Here is a 20,898-nt window from a genome sequence, read left to right on the forward strand (position 1 = left end):
ACAGCATGTTAATTATAAAAGGGAAAATGTTCTAATTTGGGTTCATTTTTGTAGAAAAAGACCTCAGAGATATTTCAGGTGGTAACTGGGTTTTACATAAATCGAAATATAGTTTGGAGAGGTTTTTTTGAATAGCTGTTTCTTAAATTTTTGATTAAAAAGGGACTCCCAATATTGTTAAAGGGATGGGAATTAACTTCTTAACCAAACAATGAATCTCATCTTTTCGTTATCTTCTCCTCTCCCTTCCCTCTGTTAACCAGATACAGTCCATTCCTTTCCTGAATGTTATTTTTTTCCTCAAAGCCATTCTCTGTGCTAAATCCTATCACTAGTATTTATTTGCTGGTTTCTAGTGCATTTGGATTGGACCGTGTTATTAGAATGCCTTTCCGTAGACATACTTACCTATCAAACATATTCAGGGCAAATAACTTCAAATAACTGGAATGGAAAAAATTAAATATGTCTATCATTTTTCACTATTTAGGCAACCTAGATAAAAAAAAAATGTAAAAAATATGTCTTTCTTAAGAGTCAGTTGTTAACTGGGATTTGAATCAATAGGTAAAAGAGATGCCTGAGACAGAGAATCAGCTTCCTTTGGTAGAGAAAAGGTCTTGTTCAGGTCTAAGATTTCTGTGCCAGATACACAGGGGTTTTCCCTTTTGGGAGTGGAGATCTTCTGGTCAGAGCAGCACTGTTGAAGCCAGCTGGGCCCCCTGCTGGGTGCTTTACCTCATTTAACTCTTGAAACACCACGGGAGGAAATATACGAGTAGCCTTGTTGCACAGAAAAGAATGTGTCTTAGAATTTCAGTAATTTGCTTAGGGTCTTTCTCCTAAGTTTTAGAGACGTGATTGGAACTCAAATCTGCCTACGTTCCTTTCACGGCCCTACAAAACGGAGACATCAAGTTGGTCAGATATCCTTCTTTCACTTACCAGAATGAATTAATCGTGGGAAGTCGCTTCTTCATATTCCTCGAGGCCTATTATAGTGAATGTAGGTGTAATTTTTAAGATGTTGGAATTTGGTTTTTTTTAATCCAGGGCCAGCACCTGTCTCAGAGTCCTGTCGCTGTCCGGGAATGTAGTGCTAGATTCTTTGGCATCTCCGTAAAAGAGAGGAGTCCCCGCCAAGTAAAGAGGGAGGTTCTATCTTTATGCCCAGACACACACACACACACACACACACACAATAATAATAATAATAATAATAATAATAATAATAATAATAATAATAATAAAACAAAACAATCACTGCAAGCCAGATCTTGGGCCTCCAAGGACCGGGGAGAGGAGGGTCGTGGGCAATGAGACACCTCGGGAGCGCCCTCTGGCGAGAAAAGAGCACGCCCGTCCCCCGCCCTGGCCCCCCTTCGCCGCCGCTGATGCCGCGGCGCCCCCGCCCGGCTCTCCGGGTTCACTCTCGGTCTCTCACTCCGTGAGACACAGACAGCGGCTTTCCCAGCGAGCGGGGGACAGGCTTAGGCGGCGCTCGCCCGGAGAAGACCCGAGCATCGAGAGAGAAGCCGAAGCCCGGAGCCCCATCCCTTCTCCCTGTAGGGGTCTCCTGAGACGACGGGCAGCTCCGCACCCCTGCGCGACACCCTTCACAACCACTTCACGGGGCGTGCCAGGACTTGGGGACGCGTCTCGGGAAGAGCTAGGGCGGGAGGCGGCGGCGGAGCGAGGGTGCGCGCCCTGGGACTGGAGAGGAGTGAGTGGCGGGATAGGTGGCGGCGGCAGCCGTAGCCGCGGGTGCCTCCCCGCCTCGCGCTTCGCAGGCAGCACCGCCTCCCCGGGCCGCGGCCGCCCGCCGGGTCCTCTGCGCGTTCCCGGGCCCGGAGCCGGCGCACGATGCGCCGGGCTGTGTTCTGATCGCCGCCGCGCCGCCGCCTTCGTCGCGATGATCCCCCCCGAGCCGCCGCAGCAGCAGCTGCAGCCGCCGCCGCCAGCCCCGCCGAACCATGTGGTGACCACTATCGAGAACCTGCCAGCGGAGGGCAGCGGCGGCGGCGGCGGCGGCGGCGGCAGCCTATCCGCCTCCTCCCGGGCTGGAGTGCGCCAGAGGATCCGTAAAGTGCTGAACAGGTGAGCGGCGGCGGGGAGCAGGGCAAGGGCCCTGGGAGCCGGACCCGGGGTCCCCTCTGCCCCTGTTCCGGGAGGCCTGGAGGCCCTTTGGGACGGAGTCGCGGCGGGGGAGACTGAAGAGACCTGGCGACCACGCGCCCCGCGCTGGTGGAGAGGCCGCGGCAGCTTTGTCCCGTAGCGGGGAGCCCTAGAGCTCCGGGGTTGCCGGCTGGTCCGAGACGGGAGTTCGGGGAGAGGCGGGGTTTCGCCTGCCTAGTGCGGTGTGTCTACACTCACACCCTCGCAAACGCGTGTTGCTTCACTTCCCTTTCCCACTCACGCCCCAGCTTTGCGCTCAGGGGCCCGGGGGGATCCCGGGGATGGCCGCGGCGGAGGCGGGAAGGCGTGGGGCTACGGGGATGGCGTGGAAGTTGCGGGCCTCGCACTGTCGCCTGCCCCGCCCGGATGTTCCGACCCCCTTGTCAGAGAATGGGGTCGCAGCGACAGCCCTGGCGGGCAGGCGAGGGACCCACTTCTGCTCGATGCTTCAGTTGCCACTGCGACTCTTCCTGGCTGGGAGCAGGAAAGGGAGGCTAGAGGCCTGGATCACACCCACGCAAAGTGCATAAATGTTGCGGGAAGGGTGTGAGAAGGGGCGCCGGGTTATTCCAAAGCCGGTGAAAGCCAGAGGAGGCGAATGCAGATCACTGGCGCTTCTCGTGCTGGAATCTGCGCAATAGATGGACCAAGGACGAGGCATTTTAGGATGAGAACCTAATTGACGTGATGAAGGGGGACCCCCTCTTGGCACTCCTGACTCGACTGTGATGTGAAAGGGACTTTTTCTACTTAGGTAACCTGAAGTGGTTGAAGAGCTGAGACTTAAAAATCACGTAGAGAATTGGTTTTGTGTGTTTTTGTTTGGTGCGTGTGTGCTTTTCCATGCACCTGTAGTGGTAACTCTTAAGGTCGCTCTTGTCATACAGGTTTCTGTGTGGCATTGTTTTGGGTAGCCAAGATTCCCCAAGGAATTCAATTAGAGCTCTTTGGAGCTCAAAGCTGTAGTGGGAGCACAAAATATGTACCGAAATGGAAGCTTGAAAAAATCTCTTTAGTTTAGGAGTATGGTGTAATTCAATTATATCAAATCTCAAACCATTTACGAGTCCAGTGAAGACTTAACATCCATATTGGCTTACTTGTGGGTACTTCTGTAGGATTCCACAAACAAGAAGAAACTCACTCTGAAGTGAGACATAAGTTGGTAATAGAAAGTCAAGCCTGTCCTTTGATTTGTAACTTAGAAATAACATTTTCTAAAATATTATGTTTAAAAGATAATGAGCAAAATAAATCAAGAAGATGCTGGATCAGTACACACATTAAGTGGGTTTCCTAGTCTTTATGATTACCTGTGGGTTTTTGAATTGTAAATGCTTTGGCATTGGCTGTTTAAATTTTTAAGCAGAATACGTTAATTATCAATTTCCGTCATCAAACTGGAAAAATGGTGCAATAGTTCATTTATCTTTGTTTTATTCCAAGTTATTATTGATTCCGTGCAAGGTATTTATTGATATTTAATAAATCTTAAAGTCCAGAATGACAAGATCACTGAGATAGGAGAGAGAAGACTTGGGTTGTCCTTATTCCTCCAGCACTAACTAGCCATGTGGCTCAGGCAAGAACTGTTCATCTCCTTGGGCATCAGTTTCTTCATTTGTAAAATGTGTTTTGTAATACTTATCTTACTTCTCATCATAGTTTTGAAAATTAGATGAGATAATACTGAAGAAAACACTTGGGAAAGTATAAAGCTCTACATGAATTCATTTATTCAAATGATTTCTTTTGTCTAAGCTGAGTCTGTGGGAGTATCATAAGCAAATTAAGTGAAGACATGGTATATCATGGGCAGAACTTTATGTTTTACTAAGCCTTCAGTGTCTGTGACATGAGTTGTATTATTCCTAATTTATAGAGGAGGAACTTAGACTGGAAGGTTGGGTCAATGACATTTAATCACAAGTACATCTGTAAATGGAAGCCTAGGGTTATATTATAGCCTTTAGACATCATAAAATATTTAGCTGTCTTTCAGAGTTTTTCAGAATGTTCAATATAATATTTTGTATTGAGTAAATGGCCTTTCCTTATCCTTAAAAGATAAGAAGAAAATATTTCTTTTGAGAAGGGGCACTTTTGGTAAGGAGACCGAAAATAATCAGAATAAATGTAAAATTCTTGATGAAATAATTTTATTAGCATGCTGGTGGATTTGGCTTTTGTACCATGATTATGTCCACAGGAGATAGTGTTAGTAGTGGCTGCTGAATTACTGGGCTGTAAGTACAAGCAAGAGTGTGGAAAGAGAGTAGAATTTAGAGATTCTGTGACAGCGCTTGGGTGTGGCTCCTTTCTGGTTTGAACCCTCCAGGTGTGTTGGACTAATCAGTAAGGACTTTAAGGTTGGCCCATTGGGGCTAAATCATAAGCATCTTTGTTCATTTTCTAAAAGCTTAAGATCACTTTTTCCTTTTCCTTCTTTTACTCTTCCTCTTTCCTTAATGCTTCTATTTCCTTCACCTGCATTGCCCTGTCAGCTCAATCTTCTGGGCATCAGTTGTTTCATCTATTTATCTCTGGCATGCAGCAACTTAGCTGCTAACAGAAAATGAGGCTGCAAATCTGGAGCCAATATAAAAACATATCCCTCCAACTTTTGGCATGCAGATATATAGTTGGCAGTGTTCTATTGCTGCGAGCTGGCCAATAGTCTCTTAAGTGTCAGACTTGGGCATTGCACCACTGTTAGTTAACTCTTAGCATCCCATTGGGCCAAAGGGGTATTGCTAAGAGACTGAGGATGGTGCAGATAGATGAGGAGTGTTAAACTGTGAGCAATGCAAGCCTGGTCAACTGCCTGCCACTGGTCACAATCTATAACAATAGCTACCTGACAACCCAGAGGAAGTGAAGCAAACACATATGCTATCTATATCCTATCTACCTAGCAATAGAGAAGTAATGGTTAGTAATTAATTAAATATACTTGCTCTCAAGATGCTTAGAATGAAAATGTAGTGTTATCTTAATGAAATCTGCCTTATAGCCTATATCATTTGATTTCCTCAGTATAGCTCTATATCCTTTCCCCCTTCTTTAAAGACTTATAGTTAGATTGCCGTATTTTGTACACAACAGGACATCTCACTGATTGACTACTTACTTTTTGTATAGCAATTAGATTATAATTAAAGCAATTAGAATATAATAGTATCCAAGACTTTGGTGAAAGAAGAGGTGTTAGATAAATTTTTTTTTAACCAGTTAATAGGGTGTGTCACATCCCCCCTCCATACTATTCGAAATTGTTTTGACAGTGGGCTGCTAGAGATACAAGATGATTTAAATGCTAAGATAATTGTTACTTTTTTAATTCTCAAAGATTTAGAATAATGTATTGGTTCAAACAAGGAGAAAATTATGGCGAATTCTTCCTCACTTATTTCTTAGCATAGAATAGTATTTCTCACCTTGCCATAGGTGAACATGATATGACAAAAAATAAAATACTTCAAGGGCAGCTGGTGATGACCCTCTCACAGAAACTGCTGATACCAGTAGATTTCTCAGAAATACACAGGAGTAGATACTGATGAATATCGTATCTGAAGATTTTCTCCTCTATAATGATTACTTAGTGAATGCTTGTAAAAACAAGTGATAGCTTGTTTTGTGTTTTGCATATGTGTGGTTTTATTTATCTTTTCCTACTTGAATATTATTTTCAGATTTTAACAAAAATAACCATGGATTTCTGGTTTTGACCCACTTTCTTCCCACTAAGAGGTATTTTGGGTTATCTCAAGTTATAAAGGGATTCTGCCTTTTTGAATCTTATAGTAGGAAAGTTTAATCAGAATGGAACCAGTAATTTGACCCTGGGTCGTCTATTCATTTGATTCAAAACTAATTTCCAACTTACATTCAGATTTATTTTATTAATTTGCAAATTTCTGAAACTTTTTTGAATTGAAAACCAAGGAACATTAAAGACATAACAGAAGAGAGTTGGTAGCAAGCTTGTATAAAAATCAACGTCTATGTGGGAAGTTACCGTATGTGTATACAGCTTTTATGAGTCATTAAATAAGGTGGACACAACATGATGAACCAACAGAAAAGCTGCCAGGGAGTAGGATTATGCTTGAACTATGTATTAGGTACAGTTGATGAAGACATAGATTATAATTTAGATGATCCTTTTTTTAAATCAAGTGGGAAGGCTTTCGTTAAAAAAATTGATAGTGAAGCTCTTCTTCAAGCTGCTTTTTTTAAACAGATGTCAAAATGAAAGGAGAAGATCAACTAGTAATGAGGATAATTGATGCAAAATATGCCAAATGGACCAGGTGGTGTGATTAAAAACAGACATTTCTAAGATCAGTAGTAAACAAAGGATATCTGAAAAATGCACTTATTTTTTAACTAAAATAAAGATGATCCAGTATATTTATTTTTATGCACAGGTATTGGAGTAATGAATGTTTGTATTAAAGAAATATTTGGTTTACCTCAGATAAAGATGATGCATTTTCTTTTCAAGTAATTCACATGTAAGAAAATGGACGTATCTTTGTATAATTTTATTTGACCTTTATTTGACTATCTCAAGATCCTTCAGTGCCTGAGGGCCATTGTAAAAGATGTCTATTTTTACCGTACATTGATATAGATGTAGATGATATAGGAAGTTGAGTAGGCTGCCCTATAGTTATCAAATTACTTAGTGCGAGAGCTGATTTATTATTTAATTGCCATTTCTCATATAAGTAGAATGTGAAAGTGCCACCATCAGGTTTTAGTTTAGTTTTCTTATTTGTGTTCAGGCCAATGAGCATTTACTGTACATTGTTCAAACACATTAATTCTTGATTATGTTTCTGAAAAAAAATGCTTAGGAAGTAAAACTCCAATAGACACATGGAAAAATACCTCATAAATATTTGGCATATTTCTTAACTGCAGCATGAACATATATAAGTACACATGCATTAATTTTTTAATAGTCAAAACCACATAACATAAAATTTACCATCTTAAACACTTTTAAGTGTATAATACAGTGGTATCACTATATACATATTGTTATACAATAGATATCTAGAATTTTTTCATTCCACCAAACTGAAACTATATCCATTGAACAACAACTCCTCTTTACCCTTCCTTACTGACTGTTACTTTTTATTTTTAAGAATTTGACTATTTTAGATCCTTCATATAAATGGAATCATGCAGTGTTTGTCTCTTTGTGACTTGCTTATTTCACTTAGCATAATGTCCTCAAGGTTCATATACATTGTCACAAATGGCAGAATTTCCTCTTTTTTGGCATTTTATTTTATTTTATTATTAGTTTCAAGTATATAGTACATTGGTTAGACATTTATATAGTTTATTAAACAATCCCCCTGATTATCATCTCTCCGGCTCTACATATAGCCATTACATTACTGCTGATTGCATTCCCTATGCCGTGCTCCACGTCCCCGTGACCATTTGTCAACTACTGATTGTACTTCTTTAACCCCTCACTGCTTTCTCCCAGCCCCTCTCGCCTCTCGCCTCTCCCTCTGGCCATCACCAGATTGTCCTCTATATTTGTGAGTCTGTTTTCAATTAGTTTGTTCTTTTTGCTCTTTAGATTCCGCATATAAGGGAAATCACATGGTATTTATCTTTGTCTGACTTATTTCACCCAGTATAATAACCTCTAGGTCTATCCATGTCTTTACAAATGGTAGGATTTCATTTTTTTTTTTTATGGCTGAGTAATATTCCAGTGTATATATGAACCATAACTTTATCCAGTCGTTTGTTGATGGGCATTTAGGTTGCTTCCATATCTTGGCTGTTGTAAATTGTGCTGCCATGAACATAGGGATGCATAGATCTTTATGAATTATTGTTTTGGTTTTCTTTGGATGAATACCCAGAAGTAAGATTGCTGAGTCAAAGAGTAGATCAATTTTTAATTTTTTGAGGAACCCCCAGACTGTTTTCCAGAGTGGCTGTATCCAATTTGCAATCTCACCGACAGTGTATGAGAGTTCTCTTTTCTCCACATCCTTGCCAACACTTGTTGTTGTTTGATTTATTAATGATAGGCATTCTGACAGGTGCGAGGTGACATCTCATTATGGTTTTAATTTGCATTTCTCTGATGATTAGTTTGTCTTTTTGTGACTTGCTTATTTCACTTAGCATAATGTCCCCAAAGTTCATCTACTTTGTCACAAATGGTAGGATTTCCTTTTTTTAAAGGCTAAATGATAAACCACACTTTCTTTATCCATTCATCTGTTGATGGATATTTAGCCTGCTTCCATTTCTTGTCTACTGTGAATAAAGCTGCAGTGAACATGAATGTGCACATATTTCTTTAAGAATCTGTTTTCAATTTGGGGGGATTTATACCCAGAAGTGGGATTGCTGGACCATATGATAATTCTCTTTTTTATATTTTCAGGAACCTCTATACTGTTTTTCACAGCACCATTTTACATTCTCACAAATAGTACACAAGGTTCCTATTTCTCTAAATCACTAACAGCATTCGTTACTTTCTGTGTTTTGATGTGTTTTGTTTTGTTTTGATAATGGCTATCCTAACAGGTGTGAACATTGTGGTTTTGATTTGCATTTCCCTAATGATTGGTGTTGTTGAGCAACTTTTCATATGCTTCTTGGCCATTCATATGTCTTTTTTAGAAAAATATCTATTCAGTTCCTTTGTTCATTTTAAAATTGGATTTTTTTTTTGCATTGTAGGAGTTGTTTATATATTCTGAATATTAACCGCTTATTAGATATATATGGTTTACAAATATTTTCTTCCATCCTGGTTACCTATTCACTCTATTGATTGTTTCTATATTCCTTTATTCTTCATCATTTGTTGTTTGCTGAGGCCTCTTCTGGAGGACATGTATATGATGAAGCATTATTCTTGGCCTGAAGGACCTCAAAATCTAACTGGGTAATTTGCCGTATACTGCTATTGAAAGCGAATCATTATAATCTGTAATTTGAATTTTTATGCGTAATGCCTAATTGTATGCTTTCAATTGTCTAGATACTGAAATTGTATAAATAAGTTGTTGGACATGCAATTCATTTAAATTTCTCATTCTGTCATTTTGACCTTATACAGGGACTACTTGAATGTATGAGAGTTAAGAAATTTCACAGAATATGTCAAGGAAAACAATAAAAATATATCTTAGAAACTATTTTCTTAAAAAAGTGTAATGCCTTAATTAGTAGCAACATAAATGTAATTTCTTTAAGTATATATTACTAAAAGTTTTAAAATATTGTTTTCTATTGGATTTTAATTCCAAACTTTATTTCAAGAAAATTTTTTTCTATATGACTCTGTGATGATTAAAACAATACCTAAATACCATTATGCAAGTTCTGATAGTATAAACCAAATATACAATATAGTTCTGATAGTATAAAACAAATTAATCAGGGAAACACATTACAATTGAATAAATGCTTAAAGAATTTTGAAAACCAAATCATGCTAATTTTATCTATTTTTAGAGCCAAAGGACTATGATTCCTAATCATTCCTGACTTTGAGATAGCACAAGGTGATCCATCATATAAGACAAGTACTTCACTGGTTTCTCACTCATTTGTTCATTCATTCATTTATTGAATGAGTATTTATTGAGTGCTTATCATATGTAAGCACTGCTGGATCATGTGATGAACCAGACAGGTATGGGCTGAAGTGGACTTTTGGGTGCCATTGGTGGAGTTTCTAAATGTTATTACTCTTTCAATACACACTATCAAGGGGACAATTTAAGGAAAGTAGAAATAAAGATAACATACATCACTTATCAAAAATGGTTAGATTTTCAAAGAGGTGCACAAAAAAGCCCCATAATTGAGCTGTTTCAGCTGTACGAAAATTACTCAAGAGGAAAACTAAATCCATAATAAAATTACTTGAAGTATACATAGAGTCAAGGGGCAGATCTTTCTTGATGACCATAATAGAATTTGTTTTACTCAGGACTTTAAAAAAAGGAGGACTAGCCATTAATGTTCATCTACCTTCAAAGTGTTAGAAGAAAAAGAACAGATTTAAATTCCATCTTGCCACGTCAGTGTGAGCCATCAAGGTCATTGCCATATAACCCAAGAAAATAGAGTTTCCTAAAAATATTAACAGTTTGACAGTACATACGCAGCTTTAAGTGAGCCTCGGCACATGTTTGTACATTGCAAGTAAGAGAGATTTAAAATATGACAAGAGGAAGGGGAAAAGTTGGTGGAAGGATTGGATACTTTGCTATATAATTTGATACAATCAAATGAGAGTGTCTGAGTTAAATTTAGCATTTAGATAGTGGCTCAAATTCTTAAATTTTACATTACAAAACATGAAATTTATATTGTGAAGTTTTATATCATGTTATTCTTCTTGTAACAAAAGTTATTATCATCATTTTATAGAAAGGGAAACCAATTTTTGTGATTGCACAATAAGTGCTTTTATAAAACCACAGAGGAAAGAAAGACCACACTAGGCTGGAGATAGGACAGGAGGGTTCAGGGGTTCAAGGATGGCATTTGCCTTTGGCATTGAAACATGGTGTCTTAGTCATCTCAGGCTGCTATAACAAAATACCATGGACTGGGTGGTTTAAACCAGCTGTCCTCAACATTTTTGGAACCAGGGACTGGTGCTCTTATGAGAATCTAATGCCTGATGATTGGAAGTGGAACTGAGGTGGTGATGCTAGTGCTGGGGACCAGCTGCAAATACAGATGAAGCTTCACTTTCTCGCCAGTGCTCACCTGCTGTGTGGCCCTGACCCTAACAGGCCATGGACGGTACCAGTACGCAGCCTGGGGGTCGGAGACCCCTGGTTTAAACAACAAACATATATTTTTCACTTCCGGAGGCTCGGAAGTCAGAGATCAAGGTGCCAGCGGATTCCGTGTCTAGTGAGAGAGCCCTCTTCCCAATTTGTAGACAGTTGTCTTGTATCTGCATCACATGGGGGGAGGGTGAGGGGCAAGGGGTGAGAGAGGAGAGAGAGAGGAACTGAGAGAGAGAGAGAGAGAATGAAAGAGAGAATGAGAGAGATTGTGCTATGTCTCCTATTTCCTCTTGTAAGGGCACTAATCCCCTCATGGGGTCTCTACCCTCATGACCTCATCTAAACCTAATTACCTCCTGAAGGCGCCACTTCCAAGTACCCTCACATTGGGAATTAGGGCTTCAACACAAAAATTTTAGGAGATGCAAACATTTAATCCATAGCCAATGGGTAGAATAGGAACATGCTCAAGAAGAGAGCTGAGAGAAAAGATGAACCAAATATAGAATAAGAGATTGGAGGAGGATTAATAGTTCTGTTTGACAATATCATGTGTAGGTATAAAAGGCAACAGAGTGAAGTAAGGTCAGAATTGTAGGATGGAGTCAGATAATGGAAAGCCTTAGATGCTGCAACAAGGGGTTAGACTTTATTCTGTGGGTTATTATATTGCAAGTTATTGAGTAGAGAAAGGATATGTTCGTAGATGTGCCTAAACGTGATATTTTGGGCAAAATCTATAGGACAGATGGAGAGGAGAGAGACTGGGGTTTCGGGGATCAGTTAGGAGACTACTATAGACATTTATGGGAGAGGACATAGGAGTCTAAATGGGATAGAGGCAGCCAGGATGGAGAGGGAAGTCCTGCGATTTGAACGGAATCTGGGCCAGGGTCAGGGTGAGGAAGGTTAGATTAGATTACTTTTGGGAAGGGACCCAATAGTGTCTGGAACATAGTAGATGTTTAATTTTTGTTTGTTGAAATGTTATTTAAAAGTTGCCAGAAGGAAGAGATCTTCTCACCAGGGCAGAAGAGACCTATGGTGTGGCTTTACTTTAAGCTCTGAGGAGCACAGAGAAGTAACTATTCAGCCATTTGACAATAATTATTGAGCCGGGTAAGAGGAACCATCTAGATGTTGGGGGTACTGCTGGTAACAACATATAAAGACTGCCACTCTCGTGGAGGGTACATCCTACTTGGGGGCAGGCAATAAACAAATACATTAAAAAAGGTATCTAATTATGCTAAATACTATACAGATAATTAAAGTGGGGTGATATGACAGATAGATAATGGGTGATACTTTAACCTGAGTGGTCAGAAGAGACCCCTCTCTCTCTGGTGACATTAAAGCTAAGATCTAATGACCAGAAGGGACTGGCCACTTGAGGGTCAGGGGGAATTGCGTTCCAGACAGAGATTCTAAGATGAGACAAGTAGGCCGAATAAACTAAAAGAAAAGCAGGTTGTAGTGCAGGAAACTAAGGCGAGGTGGAGGGGAGATCATAGAGGGAGACAGGTGTGAGATATTTTAAGTCCTTGTAGGCCAAGGGAGGAGCTTGGAGTTTATTTTAAGTGGGATGGGGAGCGACCGAAGGTTTTAGCAGAGGAGAAATCTGGTTAATGTTTTGAAAAGACCAGTCTGGCTGCTGATGGAGAATGGATTGCAGGAGCGGTAAGTGGCTGCTAGACTGGAGGGTAGCAATGCAGGTGGAGAGAAATGATTGTGTTTTGCAGTGATTTGCATTTGGAGATGAAACCCATGCGACTGGATGAGTGATTTGATGAGGACTCTGAGGGAAAGAGTAAAGAAAAATTCTAGTTTTTTGGGCTTGAGAAATTGGGTGAGTGATGGTACCAGTGTCTAAGTTGGGAAAGACTGGAAGAGGAACATGTTTGTGGGTAGAAAGTCAAGAGTTTACTCTGGCATGTTACATTAGAGATTTCTGGTGGAAATGTCTAATGACAGCTGAAATATGGGATTCTGGGGAGAAATCAGGGGCTGGGGATTTGGACTGGAGACTATTAGGGTGGTTCTGGAGGAGATCATCTGGAGACAACGTGTAGAGAGAAGAGGAATCTTAAGGTCACTCCGGGTAGCATACCAACTTCCGAGTCAAACAGGAAGAAGGACCCAGCAAAAGGACTCGAGAAAGAGAGGCCTGCAGTAAGAGGGAAAACAGGAGAATGTGGTGCTCAGAAGCCGAAGGAAGGAAGTGTTTCTAGAGGGAGGAAATGTGCAGTTAACTGTGCTGAGAGTAATTGAGGGAAGGGCAGAGAAAGGACCAGTGTTTCAGCAGCACGGAAAACCCTGGGCGCTGTGACAAGCACAGGTGGGAGTGGTGGTGCAGGTGGAAACCTGGATGGAATAACTTGGGGAGGGAATGTGAGGTGAGGAATTCAAAATCAGAACTTTTGAGGCGTTTTCCCTTAAACAGGAGCAAAGTCAAGGGAGAGTCTTTTAAGAGAGGAAATAATACAAAAGGTCTGTGTGCTGATGGGAATGACAGAGTGGAGAGGGGAAAAGTTGCATATGAAGGAAGGAATGAGATAAAAGAAGGAGGATAAGGCTTGAAAGGGCAAGAGAGGATCCAAAGCATGGGGGCGGGAGGAGGGATGGCCTTTGAGGGGGACCAGGACACTTTCCATGATGCAGCAGGGGAGACACAGAATGTATGAATAAATGAAAATAACTTGGTAGATTTGGTGGTGGGAATAAAAGGCAATTCCTGGCAGGTGGCTTCTCTCTCCGTGAACTCTTGGTCGGGGATCTCAATTGAGAATGAAGGGGCTAGGTGGTGGGGGAGGGGGAGGATGTTTGTACAGAGAGAAGTGGGAACTTGAGTTTTGAAGAGTTGGAAAGGATATATACTAAAGAAGTAGAATGGGATTTAAGGGCAGTGTAAATGTGCTTATTTGGCATTTGTGATGGGGATGGGGTAGAGGTGTTATGGGCAGAAAGAAGCTCCTCTAAAGTATGCCTTGAAAAGGGTTAACTCAGAAACAGATTCTGGCCCAAGCAACAGGCCAGCAAGAATCATCAGTGAATTACGCTATGAAGAAGTGAGGATATTGGACATATCTGAGGGCACTCAGTAGGATTTTGGTCTTCATTATTTTTGGTAGTGGGGTGTGACAGAGAGAAGAGGGAATTACAGGTCATTCAGAGATTTCGTGTCAGGGCCACTGGAGTAATGGGGTCCTTTTCAGAATGTGATACATTCTCTCTCAGGCGACTGACTTAAATTTTGGGGACCTCAGTTTTCTCATTTGTAAACTCATCAAAATAATCCAAGCCCTTCGTTTGCCATTGCATTTGGGGGATTTTTAAATGAAACGACATCTGGGAGAGGGCTTAGAAAGCTGCCAACCATGGTGCAATTATTATTCCGGTCACCAAATTAAAACGGGAACCCCGATTTTCCTGGCTTTACGCTATTATCAAGCCTGTGATAAATGCTGACCAGCGTCTTCAGCAGACAGAGGACTGGGATGCAGGCACTGTTCTGGCCCTGTCGTTTTTCTCAGGAACCTTGTCAGAGTCTGAAGTGAAACCCACTCATCTATGAACAAGGCACAAGTCTGGTGACTTCAGTGTGTTCCTTTTTTTGAAAGCTAGATATATTTAATTTTTTTTGTATGGAAAAGCCTCATCTTGAAAAGCCTTAATTTGGCAGAAGACACGTGGTCCTGCTGTCTGATTGCTGCCCTCAGAGATGGTGCTTCTCAGGTACCTGTGGTATGTAAAGGAGAGTTTGACAGGCTTCGGGAAAGGGTTAGTGCCTCTTGAACTGGAGAGGTTTCAAAATGAGTGTGGGCCTAAAAGGCTTCACAGAGGCCGGCAGTGGGACAGACAGAGCGGCTCAGAGGAAAGGGACAGAGCAGCTTTAATGTGCTAATGAGGGGAAGCCCAGATGCTGGGGGGATCAGAAGAGCTCTTTGTGCCGCTGAGTTCCTGAGGATGGCTAGAGTCTCTGTCCCTATCTGGATCCTGCTGCAGGCAGGAGAAACACTGTGCTCTCAGAGAGGAGCCCTGTCCCCCAGATAGCCCTATAGACTTCTCTGCCTGCTCATGGGCCGTGTGGGGCTGTGGAACATTTCAGGGTGGGGTGACTGTTTGAAAATAGTGGGGTTTATGAGTTGGCAGGGAGATACATGAGAGGAGGACAGAGGATAGGAATGGGGAGATCTGTTCTGGAGAGTATATGTAGTCAGAGCTAGAAAGGACATGTGCAGCTTCACGGAATGAACTGTTTTCCCACCAGTACTGCCAAGTTTGGAGAGTGGCATTCATGTCACTAAGGGGAGGTGATCTGTCCTTGAAAATAATTCGAGTCAGCTTTTAACTAGATATGGAGTAAGTCTGAAATAGCACAGAAACCAACCAAATGAAAACTATTATCACCCAGTGCGTGCTGGAATGAAATTCATGTTCTGGTTGTTTCATTCAGTGATTGCCCCAGAATTGCCTGGGGTGGCGGGGGAGGGATTAGGAGCACCCATTTGGTTGGAAGCAGGGTCAGGGGACTTGTCTGGAAGCTGAGGTAGGAACACAGGATTTACGAAGCTTGTGTGTTTGCTTATACTGAACTGATCTACTGATGGAGAGACTGGGTTAACAAAGCACTCCAGCCACCCCTTAATGCTGCCTCTAAATTTCATCATAATGTCTGGGGTTGTTATTCTCTCGGAAATATGAGTTCCCAGATAAGACAGACAAATGAAGGTGATCGATTCATGGCATCTTGACCTTTTTTTTGTTTCCTACTTTTCCTTTCTGAATCTTTCTGAAGATCTCTCTCTCTGTGTCTCTCTGTGTCTCTCTCTGTCTCTCTCTGTCTCTCTGTCTCTCTCTGTCTCTCTCTCTCTCTCTCTCTCACACACACACACACACACACACACACACACACACACACACACACAGACCGACAGGTAGAGGATAGTTGGTTTCAATTTGAAATAATTCATCTTTCATATTTGAAGATAGCCCTCAAGTTTCCTTACCATGCTATTTTTTGTGTATGTGTGCAGAGTTGGTTCAAGAAGAATACTTTATTTTTAATATGCATTATTTTAATTTTGGAACCACAGTGAATTATCACCTAAGAACATAAAAAATATTTAGTGTGGAATTACCTATGAGCTAGATATTCCTGTAAGTGTGAATTCACCTATAGAACAGTTCCCCATAAAGATTTTCCTCCTATTTTCCTGAGCCAGATATGGTTTCATTACAATACTTCGATTCCAGGTGATAATCAGTCCGGTGTCTTGACTAAAATTTTACCCTTTTACTTTCTCTGATTCTAACAGTTTATGTGATTTTATTGCTTTTCTGGCAAACTTTTTTTTTTCCCCCTAAAAAAAAAAAAAAACTTCCTCCCTTCCTTGGTCCTTCCCATTTATTTCCTGCCCCTAAGGGGATGTATGCATTTTGGACTGACCTTCCTTCATGAAAGCCAGGTGCTCTCAAGCTTCAAGAAGTATAGGCAATGAAGTTTTTGCTTGCACTGGTTTTAGAAAACTGATCATTTGCCACTCTAATGCTGATAAATGGACTCATTTGTGTCCAATGCAAAGAGACCATAATTATTACCTCCCTGGCTTCAAAGTTAATTGTAACCTGAGAACTGGCCTTTGTTGATGACAGAAGAAAAGCGCCATTTAAAGCATTTATAACAATGGGTATCATATTGCTCATTTTGGATGATTAATTTCTCAAAGAAAACAGTGATATGAAAGGATGCAAATGGGAATGTATGTAGAATGGACCAGTGTACCTGGACTGCAGTTCCTTGGGCTTAGCAGTCATCTTCCTGTTTTCCTTTGTCACAGCTAGAAAGCAGTTCGTTGAATCTAGGAACATGAGAATTCCCTTTCTTTTTAATTGCTACTGGAGAAGCGGGTAAAGGAGTCGGAGTCTACGATGCACTCTTTTTCTAAAAAGAAATTTCCACAGTCTGATATACTCTACCATAAACTCTTTGAGGGAGATAAGAAATATGCAAGACATACACAAGAAATAAAGAAGTTTTAAAATGAAATAAATAAGGAAGTGAAATGCTGGGGCATCCAGAGTAGGGGGTGCAGAGTGAAGTCTTGCAGAGAACTAGCCTTATATTTCTAATGTTGCTCTCCTACTTTAACCATTAACTTCATGAGGCGTAGAATGTTGATTACCGGTCTTCTTAGGGAAATGTTAGTCAAGTGAACCAAAAGGAAAAAGTCACAGAAGGCATGCGACATGTTAATGAATCAAAAGCACTCTCGTTCTAAGTCAAAATTATCATTTTTGTGAATTATTAATTTTCTCTGTGGAAATATTTGGGACTTAAATGAATAAAGTAAAACAATGAATGGCATCGTAAAGCCCTGATCCTTAATTTTAAGATGCCACTAGGCAGAGACATGAGTGCTCTAGGATACTCTTTAAAGACAAACTGTGATATAGAAGCTCAGTCTATAAGACGTTATAATTCTTCGGCCCAAACACAGACACCTATGCATCTGAAAACCTTCTTTTATATCTCATCCCCAACCCCAGGTCTGGGTCAGATGCCCCATTCAATGTGCAGCCTATTTCTATCATTCAAACTTGACATTATGTACCTGTCTGAGCCCTCACAATGAGTTATAAGTCCATGAGGGTGTTTTCTACCCAACAACTCACACCGAACCGGGCAAAAAATAAATGTTAAATAAATATTTGTTGAATGATCTACTAGAGGGCAAATGATCTACTAGAGGCCCATTCAAAAGAGAAATTATTTTTAGTAAGCTGGTGTTCTCTGATTTTATTTTCTTAAATAATATATATGATAGTGCCTGGAACAGAGTAGGTACTCAATGAATTTTAGTTGTTTTAGTTTTTTTTTTAACTGATCTATGGAAACAGGGTGTATAGAATAGTATAGAAATATAATCTGAATGGTGCCAGAGTTAGGAAAACCAATGCACTGTGTAAGTCTTACTCATACTTTAAAGCTCAACACACCTTTCTATCAACCCTATTTTCCTAAGAGAAAGTTTTCAATTCTGTCTGCCAGGAAATTTCCATGAACTAATCTACTGTAGAAATGAAAACAGAAGTAATTTAAAGCTCATTATATGCAGCAGAAGTTAAGAATAAGGCTAGACTGGTTCGTTTAGCACCTTAGTGTTTTGATTTTGGGGATCTCACTTTCTTATCTGTTCATAGGTTATCGTGAAGACTGCATGCCACTTAGAGTAGCATCTGCATCTAGAAAGTCCTACTCCAAATTGTATTATTATCATTATCATCACCATCAATCATCACTGCCATCATCATCATCTCATCATCACTGATGATAAAAAGCCCAGGAAAAAATAGAGAAGAAGGAAACTGAGTACATGAAAGTAGTGCTCATGTCTGGTTTGTTTAGTGTTTCCTGCCCAGTGCCCAGCATAGCCCTTGAACATAATAGATATTGATCATACTTGTTTAATGAATTAATGATGTACTCGTGGTGGTCCGGGGAAGAAAAGGGAAGAAGGTCATATGGTAGTTAGAAATCCTAGCTCAAAGTAAGCAAGGAGAAAGGAGACCAACATTTTAAAATTCCTGTTCATAAATATTTTTCTAAACAATTTCTACCAGTTGGAAATTAATTTGAGTTACGTTTCATCTTTAAATACATCACTCTGGAAAAATTAAACAAGATTAGATTTGTATCCTTTGTATGTTTGCTGCAAAGAAAGCATAGTCCTAAGTGCAGTTAGGAGATGCAAACACATGTAAGGTTAGGTTTATGCTCTGAAGTATGTTTTAATCTAGTTAATCAGTTATTATTTCAACCAATCAATTAGATTGCTTTCCACTTAAGAACTGAAATCAGTCTTAAGTGTAAAGGATGGGATTATTGCTTAAAGCCATCTTTGGAAAATGGGACGTTGGGCATAAGGGCAGGTCGGCTGGATTTTTACATTGGGGGAAATGTACCACATGAAAACGTTTTGGGCTAGCGGAGAAGAACACACAGGTGTGGGAGACCACCAGAGATCAACTTTGCTGTCTTTGAAGTATGTCTGGGACTCTCTACCAGTGGTACCAGGCATCACTTTACCAGAAGATTTTCAGAGGCATACTGGTCAATAAATGTTTGAGAATGCATCTATGCGATAGCCATAAGAATTTTTGACAAATCATTTGAAATACGAAGTCACTAAGTCCCTGTCCAGCTCTTATGGTATATGATTATACATGACAATAAAGTCCAAAGACCTTCTGACAAATCAAATAAAGTTCATTTCTAAAGCATATATATTGTCTTTCTTCTTCAGTGCTGGTACCTCAGAATGAAATGATAGCTCAAACATTTCTGTAGTGGTTACGATGTGCTTGTGTCCTGGGGGCAAACAGCCCATGCAGAGAGTCTAGAAGTTAAAGATCCCGTGTGCTAGATTAGAGTTCCTTCAGGGAATTATTAGATATCTCAGTATATTTAGATAAACCCTGCAAAGATGGACTCAAGATAACTTGACAGGTTATCTGCACTGGAGTAGAGTGGACATTAGCACATATATTTTTTCTAACCGCGAGTTGGCTTTGTGTATTCTTGTTGCAGAATACACAAATGAGACACCTTGAGGAACAGGACATTACCAGAGGGTTGCTAACTGGAACAGCCTTTCTTTCCCCTCAGCCTTTTTTGCATCACTAAAGCAGGATGTTTTATTCCATGCGAAGTTATGGAAACTTCTGCTTTATGATGTTATTAAAGATCTGCCTACATAAAAAAGAGTAATGAAGTCCTTTGGCTTATATTCTTGATATCATTTGTATTGCCTCTGTGCAGGGTTGAGTGAAGCAGTTTCTATAGCTGCTATAAGCAATAAGCCTTTAAATGTTAAATGCTGACTCAACATAAGCATGTCTGCAGAAAAATGATTAACTTGAAGAGAAGCTAGCGTCAGCACGAAGAAATACAACCACACATTCAAAAAGAATATAGAGTATTTACATGTGATATCTTCAGGAGCTATTGCAAATAGAAAGAGAAAAATATAATTGTGTTAGATGGAAATAAGTATACTCTTTCTCTTCTATTTTTAGCATTGAGATTTTGTTCTCCAAATCTTTTGCTGGTTTCCTTACTAATACATCTATTTCACCCTAGATGGTTCATATAAGCCAGTTAGTTCTTGGCATTCTTCTAGACTCCAGGTCTAGATAGCCATAAGAATTTTGGTCTAGAAGAATGTGAAGAACTAACTGGCTTATATGAACCATCTAGGGTGAAATAGATGTATTAGTTGTTGGTCTTGGAGTAGGCACAGGTCCCAGGTTGGCCCAATCAAATTGAAGGGAAGGACTTACATATGATGGTAGGGGAATAAATTTCTCTTGCTTTGCTGGATCTGATCAAGGAAACAGCCATCTTGCTACTGGCACTGTCGGCTATCTCATGACCATGAAGGAAGCCAGCCTTAGGATGTCATTGATGCTGAAGACAACAGAGAGGAGAAAGACAGAGTACCTGTGTCTTTGAAGATAATATTGAGCAACTGACTGCGTTACATGCTTGGAACTTGCTCTGTCACTGGACACTCATTATGTGGAATAATAAATATCCTTACTGTTTAGGCCAGGTTGAGTTGGAACTTGTTTTACTTGAAACTGAGAGCTTCCTTTTCTGATATATACATGTCTCTGACTTTGCCTTGAAGCTGATGACTTTCTATGAATACCAGCCAGGGCCTTTTCCCCTCTTTCAGTCCACACACATCGGCCAAGGAAGAGCAGAGGCAGGTTTGTTATAGTTTATGGTATGGTGGATTTGTTTTTCTAGGATGTGGTTGTGCAGAGGACAGGAAGAATGAGCTTTGTGACTGGTAGATGTTATGGATATCCATATATGTGGCACCTTTGATAATTCTGAGCTGGT

The 20,898-nt window shown here is 40.5% G+C and overlaps 1 protein-coding gene across 1 annotated transcript in view; it reads left to right on the top strand.

Moving 5' to 3' along the window:
• The first annotated feature begins 1,828 nt into the window (after positions 1-1,828).
• The window catches only part of SLC35F1 (solute carrier family 35 member F1), a 348,203-nt gene continuing 329,133 nt past the window's right edge, over positions 1,829-20,898 (top strand). The window contains exon 1 of the mRNA XM_039871174.1: positions 1,829-2,097. Coding sequence (XP_039727108.1) covers positions 1,913-2,097 — 185 coding nt within the window. The 5' untranslated portion in view covers positions 1,829-1,912. The remainder of the gene's footprint in view (positions 2,098-20,898) is intronic.

Source organism: Pteropus medius, unplaced genomic scaffold (genome assembly GCF_902729225.1).
Source record: "Pteropus medius unplaced genomic scaffold, Ma_sr-lr_union100, whole genome shotgun sequence".
In the NCBI taxonomy this organism is placed as follows: Eukaryota; Metazoa; Chordata; class Mammalia; order Chiroptera; family Pteropodidae; genus Pteropus; species Pteropus medius.